At 48.8% G+C, this 20067-nt stretch overlaps 1 protein-coding gene across 2 annotated transcripts in view; it reads right to left on the bottom strand.

The window, feature by feature from the left end:
• Positions 1-20067, bottom strand: part of atat1 (alpha tubulin acetyltransferase 1) — a 70123-nt gene that overhangs the window by 16188 nt on the left and 33868 nt on the right. The window contains exons 6-9 of one of the 2 annotated variants that reach the window (XM_070861353.1): positions 18848-18949; positions 16800-16845; positions 8534-8617; positions 7070-7280 (exon numbers count right to left, since the gene is read on the bottom strand). In XM_070861353.1, the coding sequence (XP_070717454.1) occupies positions 7070-7280; positions 8534-8617; positions 16800-16845; positions 18848-18949 (443 nt within the window). The remainder of the gene's footprint in view (positions 1-7069; positions 7281-8533; positions 8618-16799; positions 16846-18847; positions 18950-20067) is intronic. The other variant, XM_070861354.1, reaches the window with a different exon arrangement.

The following is a 20067-nucleotide window of genomic DNA, read 5'->3' on the forward strand; positions in this document are numbered from 1 at the left end:
TGCGGATGACACCACTGCGGGTTTGACTGACTGGAGACCCACATACCCGTGGGATGTCCACTCCACAAGTTAGGTTAAAATGACCCTCCAATTACTACGGATTGCCATAGAAATCCAACTGGCTCACTGATGTCCTTCCAAGCCTCTGCCCCCACCACTGCATCTCTTTCCCACCCCTCCCCCCCCCCGCCTCCCGGCCCCATTACGTATCTAGTCTGGCCTACACGTGACTCCAGTCCCACACTAGGTGGTAGACGCATTGCCCAATAAAGTGGTCTCAGAAGCCAGTTAGTTGTAAAAAATTATCTCGGGCAATTAGGGACGAGCAATAAAATCGCCTGTACCAGTTCTACATCCTGAGGACAAACAAATATAAAATCCCACTGGGTGCCTGGCTCCTCTGATACAATGAAACAGTTCCCAAATTGTAAATGGCCGACTCGCACATTCTTGCCCCCACGAACCTACGCAGAAGATGACTACAGGTTTTTAAAAATTCGTTCTCAGGTTGTGGGCGTCCCTGGCATTTATTGCCCATCCCCAATTGCCCTGAGAAGGTGGTGGTGAGCCACCTTCTTGAACCGCTGCAGTCCCGTGTGGTGAAGGTGCTCAGACCGTGCTGTTAGGGAGGGAGTTCCAGGATTGTGACCCAGCGACGATGAAGGAACGGCCGATATATTTCCAAGTTGGAGGGGAACGTAGGTGGTGGTCTTCCCATGCGCCTGCTGCCCTTGTCCTTCTAGGTGGTAGAGGTCGCGGGTTTGGGAGGTGCTGTTGATGAAGCCTTGGCGAGTTGCTGCAGTGCATCTTGTAGATGGTACACACTGCAGCCACAGTGCGCCGGTGGTGGAGGGAGTGAATGTTTAAGGTTGGTGGATGGGGTGCCAATCAAGGGGGCTACTTTGTCCTGGATGGTGTTGAGTTTCTTGAGTGTTGTTGGAACTGCACTCATCCAGGCAAGTGGAGAGTGTTCCATCACACTCCTGACTTGTGCCTTGTTGGTACTAATTACTCTGTGGAGAGGGGCTTCCTGACATCAGTCGTGAGCTTACCCTTTATTTCTACCTATAACCCCCTTGTCCTGCAGCCATCGAGCCTAAAAAAGGTGCTCCAGACTTGCCTTTTCTATTCCATTTTATATCTTGCAAACTGCATTAAAAAAAAGTCCCCTCATTTTAAGCCGAAAAGGCCTCCAGCCACAATGACAAATGGCTCAACTCTTGATTCAGCTGAACCACGTGGAGAAGAAGAGTGTTTTTTTTTTAAGTTTCTAAAGCCAAAATAAACGGGAGTAAGCCAAACTCATGCCAGTCAATCCCCAAAGTTACTGTAATTCCAGTTCCTGCCCTCCACCTTACAAAGCAGCACGTCCGTCAAAACCACGGCAGTCAAAAGCACCACCCATCGTAAGCAGAGTGTCAATTGACACCACTGCGTCAGCCAATGATTTGGAGGTGGGACATGGCTTGCGGCAGGACTCAGCAACAGTCTATTTACAGCAAACAAAGTCTATTTACTCAGCAGACGTGAACAGCGCACTACAGCAAACAGTCTACAGAGTCTATTTAAACAGAGCCTCTACTCACTACAGCAAACAGAAATCACAACCAAAATAAATTGCAGCAAGGTCTCCCGACAAGAGCGGGGTTATTTCTCCAGCCAAACGCAATGAGTGAAGGGTAGTTACATAACACGAATGATGTGTATGAAGTCAATCCCAGTCACTTACAGCCATGTGGTCGCCAGGCCTGATTGACGGGGGAATTACCCAACAGTCTCCACAATCTGGCCAGGAAACAATAGTGTCACTTGTTATGTATGCATCTGTGAGTATGCTCACAGGTTTGTAGAGCTGTGGCTCAGTGGGTAGCACACTTGCCCCGGTTGTGGGTTCAAGTCCCACAACTGACTTGAGCACAAAATCAAATCTAGGCTGACACTCCCAGTGCAATACTGAGGGAGTGCTGCACTGACGGTGGTTACGTCTTTCAGATGAGACGTTAAACTGAGGCCCCGTCTACTCTTTCAGGTAGACCTAAAAGATCCCATGACATTGTATTTTTACAAAAATAGTTGTCGAGCTGTTGGGGTCATTCAGCCCGACTACCTGCCTCTCTTCCGTGGCTACGTTCACACCAGGGTGTCCCTGGAGATGCAGCACGCGGTGTCCACTGGTACGCTCGCGCCAGGGTGCCCCTGGAGATGAAGCACGCGGTGCCCACACGTGAGGTGGTCGCCGGAGGGACTGGAGTGATCATCACCCCCGGCAACCAAATTTTAATTTGATTTAAGTTTCCTTTAAAGTTTTATTTGGGGGTTCTAGTGCCCTGACCAAAAGGGAGCACTTGATTTAAAGTTATACACAAAATAGTTGTAGAGCTGTTGAGTTGTGAGTTGCTTAGCCAGTCACGTGATGTTCACAAGACTCAATAAAACCCCAGCCAGTTGGGTTCGGGGGATCCACAATCAGGTAGATGGTTCAGAGTCTGGTGGATGAACAGATAATGTGTACTGTGATTGTTAAACCTTTTGCTAATTAAGCAACTCGTTCTCAACAGCAATGCGTTGCTATGAATTCTTCAGCGAAGAACCCATGAAGCAAATACATTACAGTGTTGCTAAATCTAGCCCATGGAGACAGGGTCAGCAACTCTGGTTGGACGTATTCCTGGAGGTGCCGTTACATCGCTTTCTGCTTCCAACTGCCCCATCGCCCACGCTCCCCACATTGGTCGCCCGACACGTCCATACGGGCGGCGCCCTGCCTTCCCACAACCAATCAGTTACCCAATTGGCCGATTTTTGACCGTCAGCCAAACACCCCACCCCAAATCGCCAATAAAAAAGCTTTCAAAAGAAATAAAAAGAGACGTAAAACACAATTTTGTAATGGCCTCTATGGTTTTTTTCCTCCTGGGTGTTGCTCAGTGTCCTGGGGATTCGTCTGTAATTCCCGGAGACTCCAGGGCGATCCAGGAGGATTGGCATTCCAGGTGGGAGGGGTTTGGATTTTCAACTTGCCTTCAAGGTGTAAAGCTGGTGTGAATCGGTCGACCATTATACAAACCGACCGATTTTCTTATCCACCGAAAATCAATGGCAATGAAAGAACTAGTTGTGTCACGCAAGTCCCAACTCAACAGCTCTACAACTATTTTCTATATCGTTCTGTATTGGGTGGACAACTCACAAGACCCGATTTTCAGCCTGCGTGGCAAGTTGAATACACGCCCAACTTGGACATCTCCTTGGAGCCAAACTGCAGGTGGGCTGCAAGCACTACACAGAGCTCCATTTTCCACCTCCCCCTCCCTCCCTCCCAGGTATTGGGTCTCCAATCGGCAGGTGGCAAGAACCCAGAATTGAAGGGTTCTTCAAAGTCAGGCTAAAACCGTATCCGAGAGAGAAAGATGGGTTAGTTTTGGAAGGGACTCTTTAGCAGAACCACCTTCCTCCTTTAGACCCTGACTGACCTGCATGTCCCAGCGTCTTCCTAGTTTTATTTCAGGTCCCCAGATTTTTTTATTTTGTTTAAATCTCAAGTACAAGTACACAGAGCACCTAAAGCTGGTGTATTCTCCAGAGACCTCACCTGTGAGAAGTCTCTGGACATTCATATCCTCGAGCGCGCACGCTAAGCAAAGATCGGCTTCCTCAGCGAAAAACAGATTACGCAGGAACCGCACGACATGCCAGCTTCAAAACTAAACGGGACGGCAACAATATCATGTATCCAGGGGCTTCGATAAAAACGTGGCATGTCAAGCTCCTCTTTTTGTCAGAGGGCGCAGTGGATTGTAGTTACTATCCAACACAAATTAAACATCTCTTTAGGCGTTAGCCTTGGCTCAGTGGGTAGCACCCTCACCTGTGAGTCAGAAGGTCCTGGGTTCAAGTCCCACTCCAGAGACTTGAGCGGATAATGCAGGCTGACACTCCCAGTACTGAGGGAGCCCACTGCACTGTCAGAGGTGCCGTCTTTCCGTCTCTAGGGGGACGTAAAAGATCCCACGGCCACTATTTTGCAGAAGAGCAGGGGAGTTATCCCCCGTGTCCCGGCCAATATTTATCCCTCAAATCAACATCAAAACGGATTTATCATTTATCACACTGCTGTTTGTGGCAGCTTGCTGTGCGCAAATTGGCTGCTGCGTTTCCTACATTACAACAGTGACTACACTTCCAAAACACCTACTTGATTGGTTGTAAAGCGCTTTGCGAAGTCCTGAGGTTGTGATAGGCGCTATATAAATGAAAGTTTGTTCTTTCTTTATCTCTATAAAGACCATTTGAATGAACGGGAAACTTTGTAAGTATTGAATACTAGGTTCCATACGTCATCCCCTTGCACACACAATACTGAGTCAAAATAGGGAGATATCAGATAAGCTGCTGATGTCCCCCATCAGTGATATTGAAGGAAAAACTTCAGCACGTGCACATTAACTGAACACCTGTCATCAACTTTCCCGCTTACCCCCAACAACTGAACCTGGGTGGTCTGTCTGTGCGCTGCCACTGTTTTTTGATGTTCTGCATAATGAGCCCCCCCTCCCCCCAAAAAAACCCTGATAATACAGTTATTGTGTTTCCACTGAAAGTGTGACATTGCAAGTGTTTTTTTTGTATAAAACAAAACAGTGCAATAATGTACAATGGTGGGAGGGGGGGAGGGGTGGATTCCACGCTCATTCATTCACAAAAACTGCTTTGCCCCTTAACCAAGTTGTCTTCCATTTTAAAAGTCATAATTTCGATCGAGTTGCTCGCCAATAGTGGCCGAACTGCCGCACTCCCGGTTTAGGAGCCCGCATTCTACAACTCTCTGGACCCAAGTTCACAAGAGGCCAGCTAGCGTGCAACAACTCCTCCATTTTGGGAACTACCTGTTGCAAACCTGATTTCTCCGTGGAAACTATATGAAATAAGTTACCTTTCTTTAAAAAAAAAAGCAAAACTTTCACCCAATTTCTCCCCAACCACTGCCCAGAAGATGTCGACTCTCTGAGTACAGTTACGTGGGGGAGTTGCCCCCCCCCAACCCCGCCTCCAGTAGCCATTCCACGTGTGTGAGCCAAAGACGGTGAGTGGCGGCAGGCTATTCGACTGCAGAGTCATCAGAGGAGCCCAATTCTCTCCCCTCTCTCACACACAGATACACACAGCAGGTGTGTACTTTTGCAGCCAGAGTCACTGAGTGGTGATCGGGGGGGAGCGCAAACCGTGACTGATTTACAACACCCTCCCCCACCCCCAACCCCCACACACACACCCTTTATCTAAGAACGCTGAGGCATATTGTAATATCCCCTGGCTGCTGTCCCAATCAAGATCAACTAACGCAGCACAGGGACTGCACGTGGGGCATTGCCCGATGTGTGTGGTTAACAGGCCTCCGAGTCACTGGGACAGCTGTGGGCTGCTGGGTTACAAAATTATGAACTTTAAAACGGGCAAAGCGATATTGGGGAAGCAGCGATTTTCAGCATTTATCTGCAGAGAGGTGTACTAGAGTACGTCGACAACACAGCTTTAAAAAAAAATCAGTCAAGTAAAAAAAAAATCCAAGAGATCTGTAAAAAATAAATTAAACACAATTGCCGTTCTTACAAGTAAAAAAAGGATTCAATCAAATTCATTTAATAAATGGAAGAGTTGAACGTCGCTGGGAGACTATGGGAAGAGGAGGGGGGTGGGGGTCTACGTCAGCGGAATGTCATTTAAAGGAAAGCTGGGAACGGGGGAGGGAGCTGGGAAGGAAGAAAAGGAAGGAAGGAGAGACAGACAGAAAACCAGAGAACACATGAACTTAAACAGCAGGGTTTCTAACAGAGGTCTAGATTCCGATACAGATATATATATATATCTATCAGAATGATATCAACAAACAATAAAAGACACAGGGCAATCAAGAAACAGGAAAACAATCAGGTTCGGATAATTGCATCCTGGTCCACTACAATGGACCAACCTTTACCTCAGTCACAATGCACGGGAACAAAGCAATTCAAATCCCTCATGTGTTCACATTGGTCATAACCCAACAGGCCCAGGCACTTCCCTTCCAATTCACACATTGAACAGACACCACCCCCCTCAAACCTTTTCTCACTCATTCCCACTGCATAGAATCCCAACAGACCTTCCAGGGACTTGAGCACATAAAGCTAAGCTGACACTCAGAGAGGGTTGGGGGTGGGGGGAGGAAAAAGAGTATGTGGGGGTGGGGAAAAAAGAGAGCGAGAGAGGATGGGGGGGGGTGGCGGGGAAGGGGAGGAGGAGAGAGAGAGGATGGGGGGGGGTGGGGAAGGAGAGAGGGTGTGGGGGGAGGGGGTAAGGAGGAGCAAGGGTGTGTGGGGGAAGGAGAGAGAGAGAGAGAGAGAGAGAGAGAGAGATAAGGGAAAGGGAGAAAGGGAGGGAAGGGAGAGGAAAGAGAGAAAAGAGAAAGGGAGAAAGGGAGAGAAGGGAGAAGAGAGAGGAAAGGGAGAAAGGGAGAGAAGGGATGGAGGGAAGGGAGGGAGGGAGAGGAAAGAGAGAAAAGGGAAAGGGAGAAAGGGAGAAAGGGAGAAGGGAGGGAGAGAGTTCCAGAGTTTAGGGACCAGGTAGCTGAAGGCTCGGCCACCAAACGTGGAGTGATGGAAATTGGGGGGGGTGCTCAAAAAGGCCAGAATTCAAGCAGCAGTTTACAACTGATGCCCAAATCAATTTAACTTTGTTTTAGGGGAGCACTCCAAGTTCATGTTCTCTTTCGAGGGTGTATTAAAATTGTACGAACGACCTGTTTAACCAATTGGTATTTACTGCGCATGTTCTTTTGGAAGATTCCTACATTGTGAATAGATTTCAAAAATCCCTATTCTGTTCCAATTGCAACAGAAACGGAGTGGGGCCGAGGGCAGGGGGGAGGGAAGCATGAGGCAGCCCCCCCCCTCGAACACGTCAGCCCAAATGTGCTCAAACCTCTCCCGACCCGTGTACACTTGCCCTCCCCTGCCACACACAGGTCCCGCTATGCAAACAGAGTCCAAATCACTGGTGCATCCAAACGGTTTTCAACACTGTCCCTCACCTGGTTCTACTCCTTTGGGCCGTGGGCCCGTCGGTCTCCCTCGCGCCGTTCATTGCCTGGGGGTGCACCACCCGGACATGCCGCAGCACCTCCTGTTGGCCGAGCAGGGATCGGCCCGGTTGCCGATGGGGGCTGCAACCCAGGCTGTTTGAGCGAGTCAGGGAGGGCGACTGGTTGAAGGGCCAGGGCAGCTCCTGATCTTCCGGGACGCCTGTTACAGACAGCAAAAGTGCAGCAAGTCAACGAAACTGCTGATCCTAGAAACGTTACGACACAGGAGGCCCATCGTGTCCGTGCCAGGCGGAAAAGAAATACCCAGCCTAACACCCCACCTTCCAGCTCGAGGTCCGAAGCCCTGCAGGTTACGGCACTTTAAGAGCACATCCAAGTAGCTTTTAAATGTGGTGAGGGTTTCTGCCTCTACCACCCTTTCAGGCAGTGAGTTCCAGACCCTCACCACCCTCTGGGTGAAGAAATGGTTCCTCATCTCCCCTCTAATCCTTCTACCAACTACATTCAATCTATGTCCCCTGGTTATTGACCCCTCTGCTGAGGGAAATAGGTCTTTCCCATCCACTCTATCTCGGGCCCCTCAGAATTTTATACACCTCAATTAAATCTCCCCTCAGCCTCCTCTGTTGATACGAATAGATGGGGAGAAACGGTTTCCACTGGAGGAATAACCAGAGATCACAGATTTAAGATAATGGGCAAATGAACCAGAGGGGGAGTTTAAAAAAAAAAATGCAACGAACGATGATAATCTGGAAAGCGCTGCCTGAAAGGGTGGTGGAAGCAGATTCAATCATAACTTTTAGAAGGGAATCAGATATATACTTGAAAAGGAAAACATTTCAGGGTTATGGGGAAAGAGCAGGGGGGAGTGGGACTAATTGGAGAGCTCTTTCAAAGAGCCAGCACAGGCACGATTGGCTGAACGGCTCCCTTCTGTGCTGACAGATTCTAAAATCTATTTCATATTTGTGTTAGGCCGGTAACATTCACAACTGCTCACAGCCACGATCTCACAGATTGGCAGAACAGGCTCGAGGGGCTGAATGACCTACTCCTGCTCCGATGTTTTTTTGAAGAAACCCCCCCCACCTCCATTCAGGATTACTGCACCGTTGAGTGATGGGACAGAGCTCTTCACCTTCGATGTCCTGTACAGCGGGGGCTCCCCTTCCACCAGTGAGATGGACAGCGTCATCCTTCATAACATCTCACAGAAGTTGTTATACAGACAAAACGTGGCACGGCAATGAATAAAAAGACCCGGTAATCGGTGTTGCGAGGTGCTGCCTGCGAGAGGAGGTGATTAAACCAGACGAGGTGTCGCGGTGAGACACGAGTGGTAACACAGCACTTCACCGCCACCAATGGGACTCTGATTCAAACAGGACAACTAACCGAGCAACAGGACAGTGACCATCACACACAGTAACACAGTGAGCGATTACTCACCCTCCCGCACTGTAATGGAGTAAGGCTTAATATCCTGTTCCACCTTTTTTGGGATGCTCCGATGAATCAGTCTCTCCCCACGCACTACATCACAGAGAGAGAGAGAGAGAGAGAAAAAGAGAGCAGTGAGTGTACAAAACTACAAAAAATTCAGAAAACTAAAAACGTTTTACTTTTTGCTACCTAGGGGCCTAGATAGAGTGGATAGGAAGGACCTATTTCTCTCAGCAGAGTGGACAATAACCAGGGGGCGTAGGTTTAAAGTAACTGGTGGAAGGATGAGAGAGGAGTTGAGGAGGAAGTTTTTCACCCAGGTCGGTGGGGGTCTGGAACTCAATGCCTGAAAAGGGTGATAGAGGCAGAAACATTCACTAGATTTAAAGAGCACTTGGATGTGCATTTGATGTGCCGTAATCTACAAGGTTACGGACCAAGAGATGGAAACTGGGATTAGGCTGGATAGCTCTTGGTCAGCCGGCGCAGACTCGATGGGCCGAATGGCCTCCTTCCATGCTGTAAATTTCTATCATTCTGCATGCCTTCACATCGTTTCAGACCACTTCACGTAGAATTATTTGGAACTACTCAGATATGTTCAGTCACTGCTACGTAACATTTTGTACAGAACAGTATCCTCATTATAGGGTTTGGGATGAAGGAGGAGCTGATCGGTTTTGATTGGTGCCAGGAGTGAGAGGAATGGACACCGGGGGAGGGAGGATGCCTGGCCTGCACTCCTTTGAACCAATGTCATGGGACCTTCAGCATCTAACCTGGATTAGTGGAGCAGGCAGACAGCAGCTGGGTTTAAAGAATCGACAACAGAGCACTCCTTCAGAGCCGTACTGCAGCGCTGGCCTCGAGTATACACTGGACTCCTGGAGTGGGTCTTAAACCCACAACCTTCTGACTGGAGGTGGGAACGCGACCAACTGATCCAAAATGCCACACTCAGCAGACTCACGGGACTTGAAGTCAACATTACTCCACTCAAGCATTTGCTCCTTTTCGCCCTGTTCGACTGCCCCCTGCATCGCATACTGTTGTGTATCTGTAAAGCATGCACTCCCATGTTCCACCACCAGGGAGCGCAACCCCTGAAGTCCCAAGGGATCCCAGCATCCCTTGGGAGCACTGTATATAAGCCGGCCCCCCCCAAGGCCTGGTCCTCACTCTGGAGTGTCTTAATAAAGACCGAGGTCACTGTTACTTTAACCTCCCTGTGTGCAGTCTCTCATCTGTATTAGGAACACATTACATACCACCCTGAACAACATGGTGCGCTCCTGCTCGGCCTCGCCACAAATTCTTCTGTAGATCCACTCCTACTTGTGGAATAATACAGTACAGAGCAGGCCATTCGGCCCATCGTGCCTTTGCCACCTCTTTGAAAGAGCTGTCCAATTAGTCCCGCACCCCTGCCCTTTCTCCATAGCCCTGCAGTTTTTTTTCCTTTTGAAATATTTATCCTTTCGAACATTACTATTGAATCTGCTCTACCGCTCTTCCAGATCGTAATCTATAGGGCTATGGACCAAGAGCTGGAAAGTGGGACTCGCTGCGTAAAACAATTTCTCATCTCGCCTGTTTTTTTTGCCAAATACCTTAATTTTGTGTCCCCTGGTTACCGACCCTCCTGCCGCTGGAAACAGTTTTTCCCTATTTACTCTATCAAAACCCTCCCATCATTATCATCAGGTAGCTCCTCTCCTCATTTTTCCTCCTATGGGAACTGCAGGGTCTCTGCCCCATGTGTGGAGGCTTACAGACACAACCCGACCATTCCACGACACAGCGCGTACACCCCGTGAAGCACTGCCATGCAACATAGCATCTACAGCACAGAAACAGGCCATTCAGCCTGACTGGTCCATGCCGCTGTTTCTTTTTTCCCTTAGGCAGTGCCTCAAATCGAGGATGACTTGCTTCCACGCCAAAATGGGATGAGTTCACAGGTGTTTCAATGAAGGACCTAATATTCCAGGTCCTGAACTACATATTGAAGGGTGGAAGATGCCTGTGCGTGGATTTTTTTTAACGTGTGGTGGCCGTTGCACACCAGCCACCCCACGGGCTCGACAGAGCTAGGTCTTGGTCCCGTGGCAAGGGTTATCCAAGACGACTACAGACCAGCTCTGCTGCACGGACCTAGTGTACACACATATCGCAGTGTGGGCTGGTCCGTGCTGCCCCTGGGCCCTCGCCTCTTCTGGGCCCTGAACTCACGCCTCTCCTGGGTCCCCATCACATCGCTCTGCAATCTCTCGCCGTTCCTGCTGTACCTGTCCCGGCTCCAATCACCGACCTGCGTGATGCTGACATCCAATGCCGGTGTTTATGCCCCACACCATCTTCCTCCCACCTCACTTCATCTTGCCCTAATCAGCATATCCTTCGATTCCTTTCTCCTGGTGTGCTTATCGAGCTTCCCCATAAAAGGTGCCGATGCTTTTCGTCTCAACTACTCCCTGTGGCAGTGAGTTCCGCGTTCTCACCACTCTTTGGGTTTCTCCTGAATTCCCGACTGGATCGATTAGTGACCATCTGCTAAAGTAATTTCAGAACAGACGGCCGCTGTCGATATGAGTGATCACTTTTGCTAACATTAAGTGGCTTACCCATTCGACGAGGCTCGAAGAAACCAGGAATATTAACAGGGGGATCAGAGAGCGGGTGGCTCAGGGGAGTGCTCACTGTGGCATTTGAGATTCTAACCATGGGATAAACTGAACCCTGTTAGGACTTTTGACGTGATTACAAAGGAGAACGTGGATTCAAACTTGATAAAGGGAAAACTAACAGAAGGTTCAGATGTAGCCACTTTACATAAAGTATGGTGTATAAAGAAACAAACTGCCCAGGAAAGCAATGGAGACAAATATCAGCAAATTGAACAGGAAGCTAGGTATACAGCTGTCCCACTTTACAACAGTGACTGCATTCCTAAAGTACTTCATTGGCTGTAAAGTGCTTTGAGACATCAGGTGGTCGTGAAAAGGCGCTATATAAATGCAAGACTTTCTTTTTTCAAAATCTCAGGATGTTCCAAAGCGATTTACAGCCAATGAAGTGCTTTGAGTGTAGGCACTGTTGTAATGTAGGAAACGCAGCAGCCAATTGCACACAGCAAGCTCCCACAAACTGCAATGTGATAATGACCAGATAATCTGTTTTAGTGGTGCTGGTTGAGGGATAAATATTGGCCCAAGACACCAGGAAGAACTCCTCTGCTTTTCTTCAAAGTAGTGCCATGGGATCTTTTATGTCTACCCAAGGGCAGACGGGGCCTCAGTTTAACATCTGACACATCAGACAGTGCAGCGCTCCCTCAGCATTGCACTGGAGTGTCAGCCTAGATTTTGTGCTCAAGTTCCTGGAACGGGACTTGAACCCACAACCTTCTGACTCAGACACGAGGGTGCTTCGCACTGAGCCACGGCCGGAGAATGGGACCGAGAAGCGTGACAGTGCTGTGTATGCAATAACTGTTAGACGGAGTACTGTTTAACTCCAAGAGGTATGACCTTGTCTCTGCTTTATTAAAGTGACTAATATACAAAATGGCTGGCCTTTTATACGTGCGTGCAGCCCAATGGCCTCCAACAGTGATGCCATCTAGTGGCTAGTGATCTCAAAAGCACATACATGACAATACCCCCTCCCCCCGAGATATTAACACAGTCTTCTACAAATTGAGACGGTCCGGTGTTTTACGCTCCCGGGTTGACCATCTCAGTTCAACTCCAGCCTTGGGTGAGTGTTCAGAGTCTGTTGTGACTGGTGGCTGGGTGGCTGACCTGGTGGGAGTGGCAATGGCCATGTCAGGGACTGAAAGTTCATTTTCATTGAACATGTCAGTGATTGAAAGTCCCGATTCACTGATGACCAATGAGACCTCTGATGACTGGGGGGTGGTTGGTTGGTCATTAATTGTCTCTTCCTCCGACTGTTCCGGTTCGTCTGTGTGCCGCAGCTTTGTCTGATCCATGTTTCCTGCATGTTTGCCCATTTTTGAACTTGACAATAAATACTCTGTTGCCCTCCTTGGCCATGACAGTATCAGTGATCCACTTGGGACCCTGACCATAATTTAGAACATATAAAGGATCTTTTTCAGAAATCATCACCATAGGCAGTCCCTCGAAATCAAGGAAGACTTGCTTCCACTCCCAAAGTGAGTTCTTTGATGGCTGAACAGTCCAATACGAGAGCCACAGACCCTGTTACAGGTGGGACAGACATTTGTCGTGGGAAGGAGTCGGTGAGGCTGGTTTGCCGTGCGTTCCTTCCGCTGCCTGTGCTTGACCTCTTCACGCTCTTTGCGTTGAGATTCGAAGAGCTCAACACCCTCCCGGATGTACTTTCTCCACCTAGGGCGGTCTTCGGCCAGGGTCTCCCAGGTGTCAGTGGTGATGTCGCACTTTACCAGGGAGGTTGTGAGGGTGTCTTTATAACATTTCTGCTGTCCTCCTTTGGCTTGTTTACCATGAAGGAGCTCCGCATAAAGCATTTGCTTCGGGAGTCTCGTATCTGGCATGCGTACTATGTGGCCTGCCCAGTGAAGCTGATCGAGTGTGGTCAGTGCTTCAATACTGGGGATGTTAGCGTGCCTGTCCTCCCTGGGGATTTGCAGGATCTTGGGGAGACATCGTTGGTGATATATCTCCAGCGACTTGAGGTGCCTTCTCTATACATCATCCATGCCTCAGATCCATACAGGAGGACGGGTATTACAACAGCCCTGTAGACCATGAGTTTGATGGTAGATTTGAGGGCCTGGTCTTCAAACACTCTTTTCCTCAGACGGTGGAAGGCTGCGCTAGCGCACTGGAGGCGATGCTGAATCTCCGCATCAATATCTGCCTTTGTTAAGAGGCTCCCAAGATATGGAAAATGGTCCACTTTGTCCAGGGCCGCGCCATGGATCTTGATGATTGGAGGGCAGTGCTGTGCGGCGACAGGCTGGTGGAGGACCTTTGTCTTACGGATGTTAAGCGTAAGGCCCATGCCTTCATATGACTCAATGAATACATTGACTATATCCTGGAGTTCAGCCTCTGAAGATGCCTGTGTCTGTGCACAGTCCGCATACTGCAGCTCAACGACAGAGGTTGGGGTGATCTTGGACCTGGCCTGGAGGTGGCATAGGTTAAACAGCTTCCCACTGGCTCTGTAGTTTAGTTCCACTCCAGAGGGGAGCTTGTTGATTGTGAGGTGGAGCATGGCGGTGAGGAAGATTGAAAAAAGGGTTGGAGCAATAATGCAGCCCTCTTTAACCCCGGTCCAGATGTGGATTGGGTCTGTAATGGATCCGTTGGTTTACAGAAATATCGTGTGACAACTGTACGATCGTGATACCCTTGTTGACTGTGTCTTCTATATTCAACATGATTATTCAAGTCAGGGTGTACAAGAGATAGCTTGGTCTTAAGACCTCTTCATCATTAGTTCAGCAGGTGAGACCCCAGTAAGCGTGTGTGGTCTTGTCCTGTAACTCAGCAGTATGCATGACAGGTGGGTCTGCAGTGACCCTTGGGTTACTCGCTTCATACTCTGCTTTATGATTCGGACAGCACGTTCTGCTTGCCCATTGGATGCAGGTTTGAATGGTGCTGACCTTACGTGTTTGATACCATTGAGTTTCATGAACTCTTGAAACTCCTGACTGGTAAAGCACGATCCGTTGTCGCTAACAACGATGTCAGGCAGACCATGTGTCGCGAACATGACACTGAGATTCTCAATGGTAGCTGTGGATGTGCTGGATGACAAGATTATACACCCTATCCACTTCAAATATGCACCCACCACAACTAAAAACATCTTTCCCAGGAAGGGACCTGCAGTCTATGTGGATCCTGGACTACGGTTTGGATGGCCACGGCCACAGACTCAGCGGCGATTCCGCTGGTGCTTTGCTGAGCTGCATGCAAGTGTTGCACTGATGCATGCATGATTCCAGCTCAGAGTCAATTCCCGACCACCATACACGAGACCTGGCGATGGCTTTTATCATTACAAAGCTCACGTACAACTTTCTCTCTCATTTTCTTGGGCATAACATGATTGCCCCACAGTATACAATCCGACTGAATAGACAGTTCGCCTTTGTGACGAATGTAAGGTTTGGTGCCCTCGCACATTTGCTTGGGTATGGCAGACCAATCACCTTTGAGGATGCAACTCTTCACCACCGATAAAATCGGGTCCTGGCTGGTTCAGGTCTTAACTTGTTGAGCCGTGACAGGGGTTCCTTCAATCTCAAAAGCATCCATAACTAACAATAGGTCCGCCGGTTGTGGCGTTTCCACCTCTGGTGTGGGCAACAGCAGACGGCTCAAAGCATCGGCACAATTCTCGGTACCAGGTCTATGGCGAATGACAATCATAAGCGGATAATGTCAGTGCCCACCTCTGGATGCGGGATGAAGCACTGGCACTGATAACCTTTATTTTCAGAGAACAGTGAAATGAACGGCTTGTGATCTGTCTCCAGTTCAAACCGAAGACCAAACAGGTACTGGTGCATCTTTTTAACCCCATACACACAGGCTAGTGCTTCTTTCTCAACCATACTGTAGGCTCTTTCCGCTTTAGACAAACTTTTTGAAGCATACGCGACTGGTTGAAGTTTACCCGACTCATTGGAGTACGCAACCAATTCCATATGACGAAGCATCACAGGCCAATACTAAACATTTACATGGGTCATAATGTACCAGCAGCTTGTTGGAGCAAAGCAGATTAGTGGCTCTCTCAAAAGCTCGGTCTTGAGACACACCTCACACGCAGTTGTCGCCTTTTCTTAGCAGCATATGCAGTGGTTCTAATAAAGTGCTCAACTTAGGTAGAAAGTTACCGAAGTAGTTGAGTAGACCCAGGAACGAACGCAGCTCCATCACATTCTGCAGCTTGGGTGCATTCTTGATGACCTTGGTTTTCGCGTCCATGGGCCTGATGCCATCAGCAGCAATTTTCCTCCCCAGGAATTCAACTTCTGGTGCCATGAAGACGCACTTCGAGCGTTTCAGTCTGAGTCCCACTTTGTCCAGACAATGTAGAACCTCTTCCAGGTTGTTCAGGTGTTCCTCGGAGTCATGACCCGTGATCAGGATGTCATCTTGGAGCACGACGGTTCTGGGAACGAACTTCAGTAGACTCTGAAATATTGTTGCAGCGGAGCGAATTCCAAAAGGGCACCTGTGATAAATAAACAGCCCTTTATGCGTGTTAATGCACACAAGTCTCTTCAACATCTCGACCAGCTCCTGTGTCATGTAGGCCAACATCAAGTCCAGTTTGGTGAACAACTTCCCCCCGGCTAGCATTGCAAACAAGTCATCAGCCTTCGGTAACGGGTACTGATCCTGTTTCGAAACCCTGTTGATTGTAGCCTTGTAGTCTCCACAGATTCTGACTGTACCACCACTTTTCAGCACAGGAACAATGGGGCTGGCCTATTCATTAAATTCAATGGTGATATGATCCCTTCACGCTAAAGTCTGTCCAGTTCGGTTTCGACCTTCTCCCTCATCATATACGGAACTGCCCGAGCTTTATGATGGACGGGTCTTGCATCCGAGTCCACGTGGATCTGCACCTTGGCTCCCATGAAGTTGCCGATGCCTGGTTCGAACAGCGAGGGGAGCTTGCTCAGTCCTTGGGCACATGTATCTTTCTCAGACGACAACGCCTTGATGTCGTTCCAATCACAACTGATTTTTTTCAAGCCAGTTCCTGCCGAACAGCATTAGGCCATTGCCTGGGACAATCCATAGCGGTAACGCATGAACCGCACTGTCATACGATACTTTAATTGTGGCACTGCCAATCACCGTTGAGTTCTTTGGTGTACATGCCCAACTTGGCATTGACTGGACCTCACAACCTTAGTATCCCACAACTTGTCGAATGCCCTCTGGCTCATTATCGATTGATTCGCCCCCGTGTCCAGTTCCATCGATACTGGCACCCCATTAAATTTCATGTTGATCATTATCGGTTCTTAGTTAGGAACGAGTACAGTCCATACACTTCCTCCTCTGGTAACTTGGATTGCGTATCCAGATCCGTGCTAGTCTGACCATCATCCTCCACGTGATGTGTCGCAGCACGCTTGCTCATCTGCGGACACTTGCGCTGGAGATGCCCCACTCTCAGACAGCCTTTGCAACTACATTGCTTAAATCAGCACTGCTGGTGCCGGTGATTTCCCCCACAAATCAACGTTAAGTATTACCCCTTTAATAAGAGTAACTGGACTTACACTGTCTGTCCCAGAAGAAACGGTCGAACACCACAAAGTTGTTAACCTGAAATGGAAGACACACAAACAAAACTTTAGTTAATCCTCCAAGTGCCGATAGGGATTCTGCAGCTGCTCACACACAACTTGCATTCATACAGCGCCTTGAATGTAGTAAAACGTCCACAGGCATTTCGCAAGAGCCCAGGCAGACAAAGTTTAACACTGAGTCACATGAGGAGAAATTAGTCAACGTGACCAAAAACTTGGTCAAAGAGGTAGGTTTTAAGGAGCATCTTAAAAGGAGGAGAGAGACACAAGGAGAGAGGCAGAGAGGTTTAGGAAAGGAATTCCAGAGCTTGGGGCCTAGGCAGCAGAAGGCACGGCCACCAATGGTGGAACGATTAAAATTGGGGGATGAGCAAGAGGCCAGAATTGTAGGAGCGCAGAGATCTCGGAGTATTGTAGGGTTGGAGGAGGTTGCAGAGTTAGGGAGGGGATGAAGCCATGGAGGGATTTTAATATAAGGATGAGAATTTAAAAAATATATAAATCAGGAGCAAATGTAGGTCAGCAAGCAGAGGGGGGTGATGAGTGAACGGGACTTGCCGACTGTTGGGATACATACACGCAAACTTCCCTTCTTCATTCCCGCGCTATAAGGACCAGGCTCCGAATCCTCTCAGTTAGAACTGTATTGCAACAGGAGTGGATCCCAGTGCTTTTACTGGGTGGGGTTTATTTTAGCATAGCTCCCAGGCTTGAAAGGCCTTAATCCAAGTTTCTCAGCATGTATCACTTCAATAAGAAAAACACAACACTGCAGATGTTGGAAATCTGAAACAAAATGCTGGAAATACTCAGTGGCAGCATCCGCAGAGAGAGCAACAAGAGTGAACATTTCAGGTCGATGGCCTTTCGCCAGAACTGGAGATTTAACTGCTTTTAAGCAAGTACAGAGGCTGGAAAAATAAAAACGGCAAGGAGAAGAAAGAACAAAAAGGTCTGTGATAAGGTGGAAGGCAGGAGATTAAACGGCAAGAGGAGAGGATAATGGCACAAGGGGAGAAACCAAAGATGGGTCCAGAGGAGGTGTAAACAGTCAACAGCAGAACGGCAGAGGGGGAGAAAAGCATGGAAACTCTGGCAAAGAGGAGAAGGCTCCCGGGAATGTGGGAGAAGACCCGAGGGGTGCGGACCAGCCTGCTACCGACAAGGGATCCCCCCCCCCCCCCGCCCACCACCACCAAGCACCACCCCTACATTCAGAAGTTTTGCTGTCGAGATGGCCGGTGGAAGTTCTGGCATGAGATTGGCCCGTAACCTGATTTTACATTGAATTGACGGCACAGAAACAGGCCATCCGGCCCAACAGGTCCGTGCCGGTGTTTATGTTTCACACCAGCCTCCTCCCACCCTACTTCATCTCACCCAGTTATCATAACCTTCTATTCCTTTCTCGCTCATGTGCTTAACTAACTTTCTAATATTACAGGTGGTACTAGGCCTTTGTAATGATAGAGCGCGTCTAACTTTCACTCGTCACACTTTCACACTGGCTTGTTTCGAGTTGGCTCAAAACATTTCCAGATTAATAAGAACACAGGAAATAGGAGCAGGAGTAGGCCATAAGGCCCCTCGAGCCTGCTCCGCCATTTAATACGATCATGGCTGATCCGATCATGGACTCAGCTCCACTCCCTGCTCGCTCCGCATAACCCCTCATTGGTTAAGAAACTGTCTATCTCGGTCTTAAATTTATTCAATGACCCAGCCTCCACAGCTCTCTGAGGCAGCGAATTCCAGAGATTTTACTACCCTCAGAGAGGAAATTCCTCCTCATCTCAGTTTTAAATGATTGGTTTCAATCCCCCACTGTAGCTGTAACCTTGGGGGTATCCCCACCCCTCGAGGAGCTGCAGTTTCCCTAGGAGCTTCCTTCACCCCTCTCCTCCCCCCCCCCCCATGAGGAATGGTACTGATGGAATTCAAGGAATCACAGCCCCACTTGCAGGCGGGATGGTGACACTGCGCTCGATATCAAATGGCGGGATTGCAGCTTCGCTTACCTGAGGAATTGTGGTTGCCAAACCATAGTGTTTTTTGAGGAAGCAGAGGAACTTGCCGGAGGGACGATCGACGGCCAGGTGGTGAGGCTTTATACCTTCGTACTGCAGCAAACAAAGAAGATTGGTTGTATTTTTTGTGTTTTAAACATAAAAAGGTTCTATTCCAAATAGGGGGTTGTCTCACCCATCCCCATCTCTATAACCTCCGCTAGCCCTACAACCCTCTGAGATCTCGGCGCTCATCCAATTCTAGCTCATTTCCATCGCTCCACCATTGGTGGCCGTGCCTTCAGCTGCCTGGACCCGAAATTCTGGAATTCCCTCCCCAAACCTCTCCCTCTCCCTCTCCTTGCTGTAGCGGAGTAGTTCGGTGATTGAGGCTGGAGGGCTCTTCAGTTTTGAATGGAGGTGGTTTAGGAGCGAGGCTTTTATTTAAAAAAAGGGAGATGTAACAAAAAGCTCCTTTCATGACCTCAAATTTGTTCCAAAACACTTTACAGCCAACGATGTACTGTTGAAATGTAGTCACTGTTGGAATGTATGGAAATGCAGCAGCCATCAGGTACACAGCAAGCTCCCACAAATAGCAATGACCACTTAAAAATAGAGATTATCCGATGCTGGTTGAGGGATAAATATTGGCTAGGACACTGGGGAGAACTCTCTGCCCTTCTTAGAAATAGTGGCCCATGGGATCTTTTACCTGAGGGGGCAGACGGGGCCTTGGTTAACATCTCATCTGAAAGACGGCAGTGCAACGCTCCCTCAGTACTGCACTGGGAGTGTGAGCCTGGATTATGTGCTCTAGAGTGGGACTTGAACCCAGGACCTTCTGACTCCGAGGGGAGTGTGTTAAAGGATACGGTCTGAACCATTTGATCACCCGCACACAGATTACCCCCTCGGCTGCATGGAGACCGACTTGTGGACCAAGTTCCCAGGTAACCAGTTCTGAGGTAATCGGACTCCAAACAGACATTGGGCAAAACTTTTTAAACAACAGCCTCGGGCTTTGAGCCAAGTACCCACAGCCTGCATTGCCTAACTCTTAAAAGAAATCCCATCATAGAACAGTACAGCACAAAAGGAGGCCGTTTGGCCCTTCGAGTCTGTTCCGGCCCTATTGAAGAGCAATCCAGTTAGTTCCTGCTCTTTCCCCATATCCCTGCAACTTTTTCTCCTTCAAAATATTTATCCAATTCCCTTTTAAAAAGCCAATA

The sequence above is a fragment of the Pristiophorus japonicus genome, chromosome 19 (assembly GCF_044704955.1).
Source record: "Pristiophorus japonicus isolate sPriJap1 chromosome 19, sPriJap1.hap1, whole genome shotgun sequence".
In the NCBI taxonomy this organism is placed as follows: Eukaryota; Metazoa; Chordata; class Chondrichthyes; family Pristiophoridae; genus Pristiophorus; species Pristiophorus japonicus.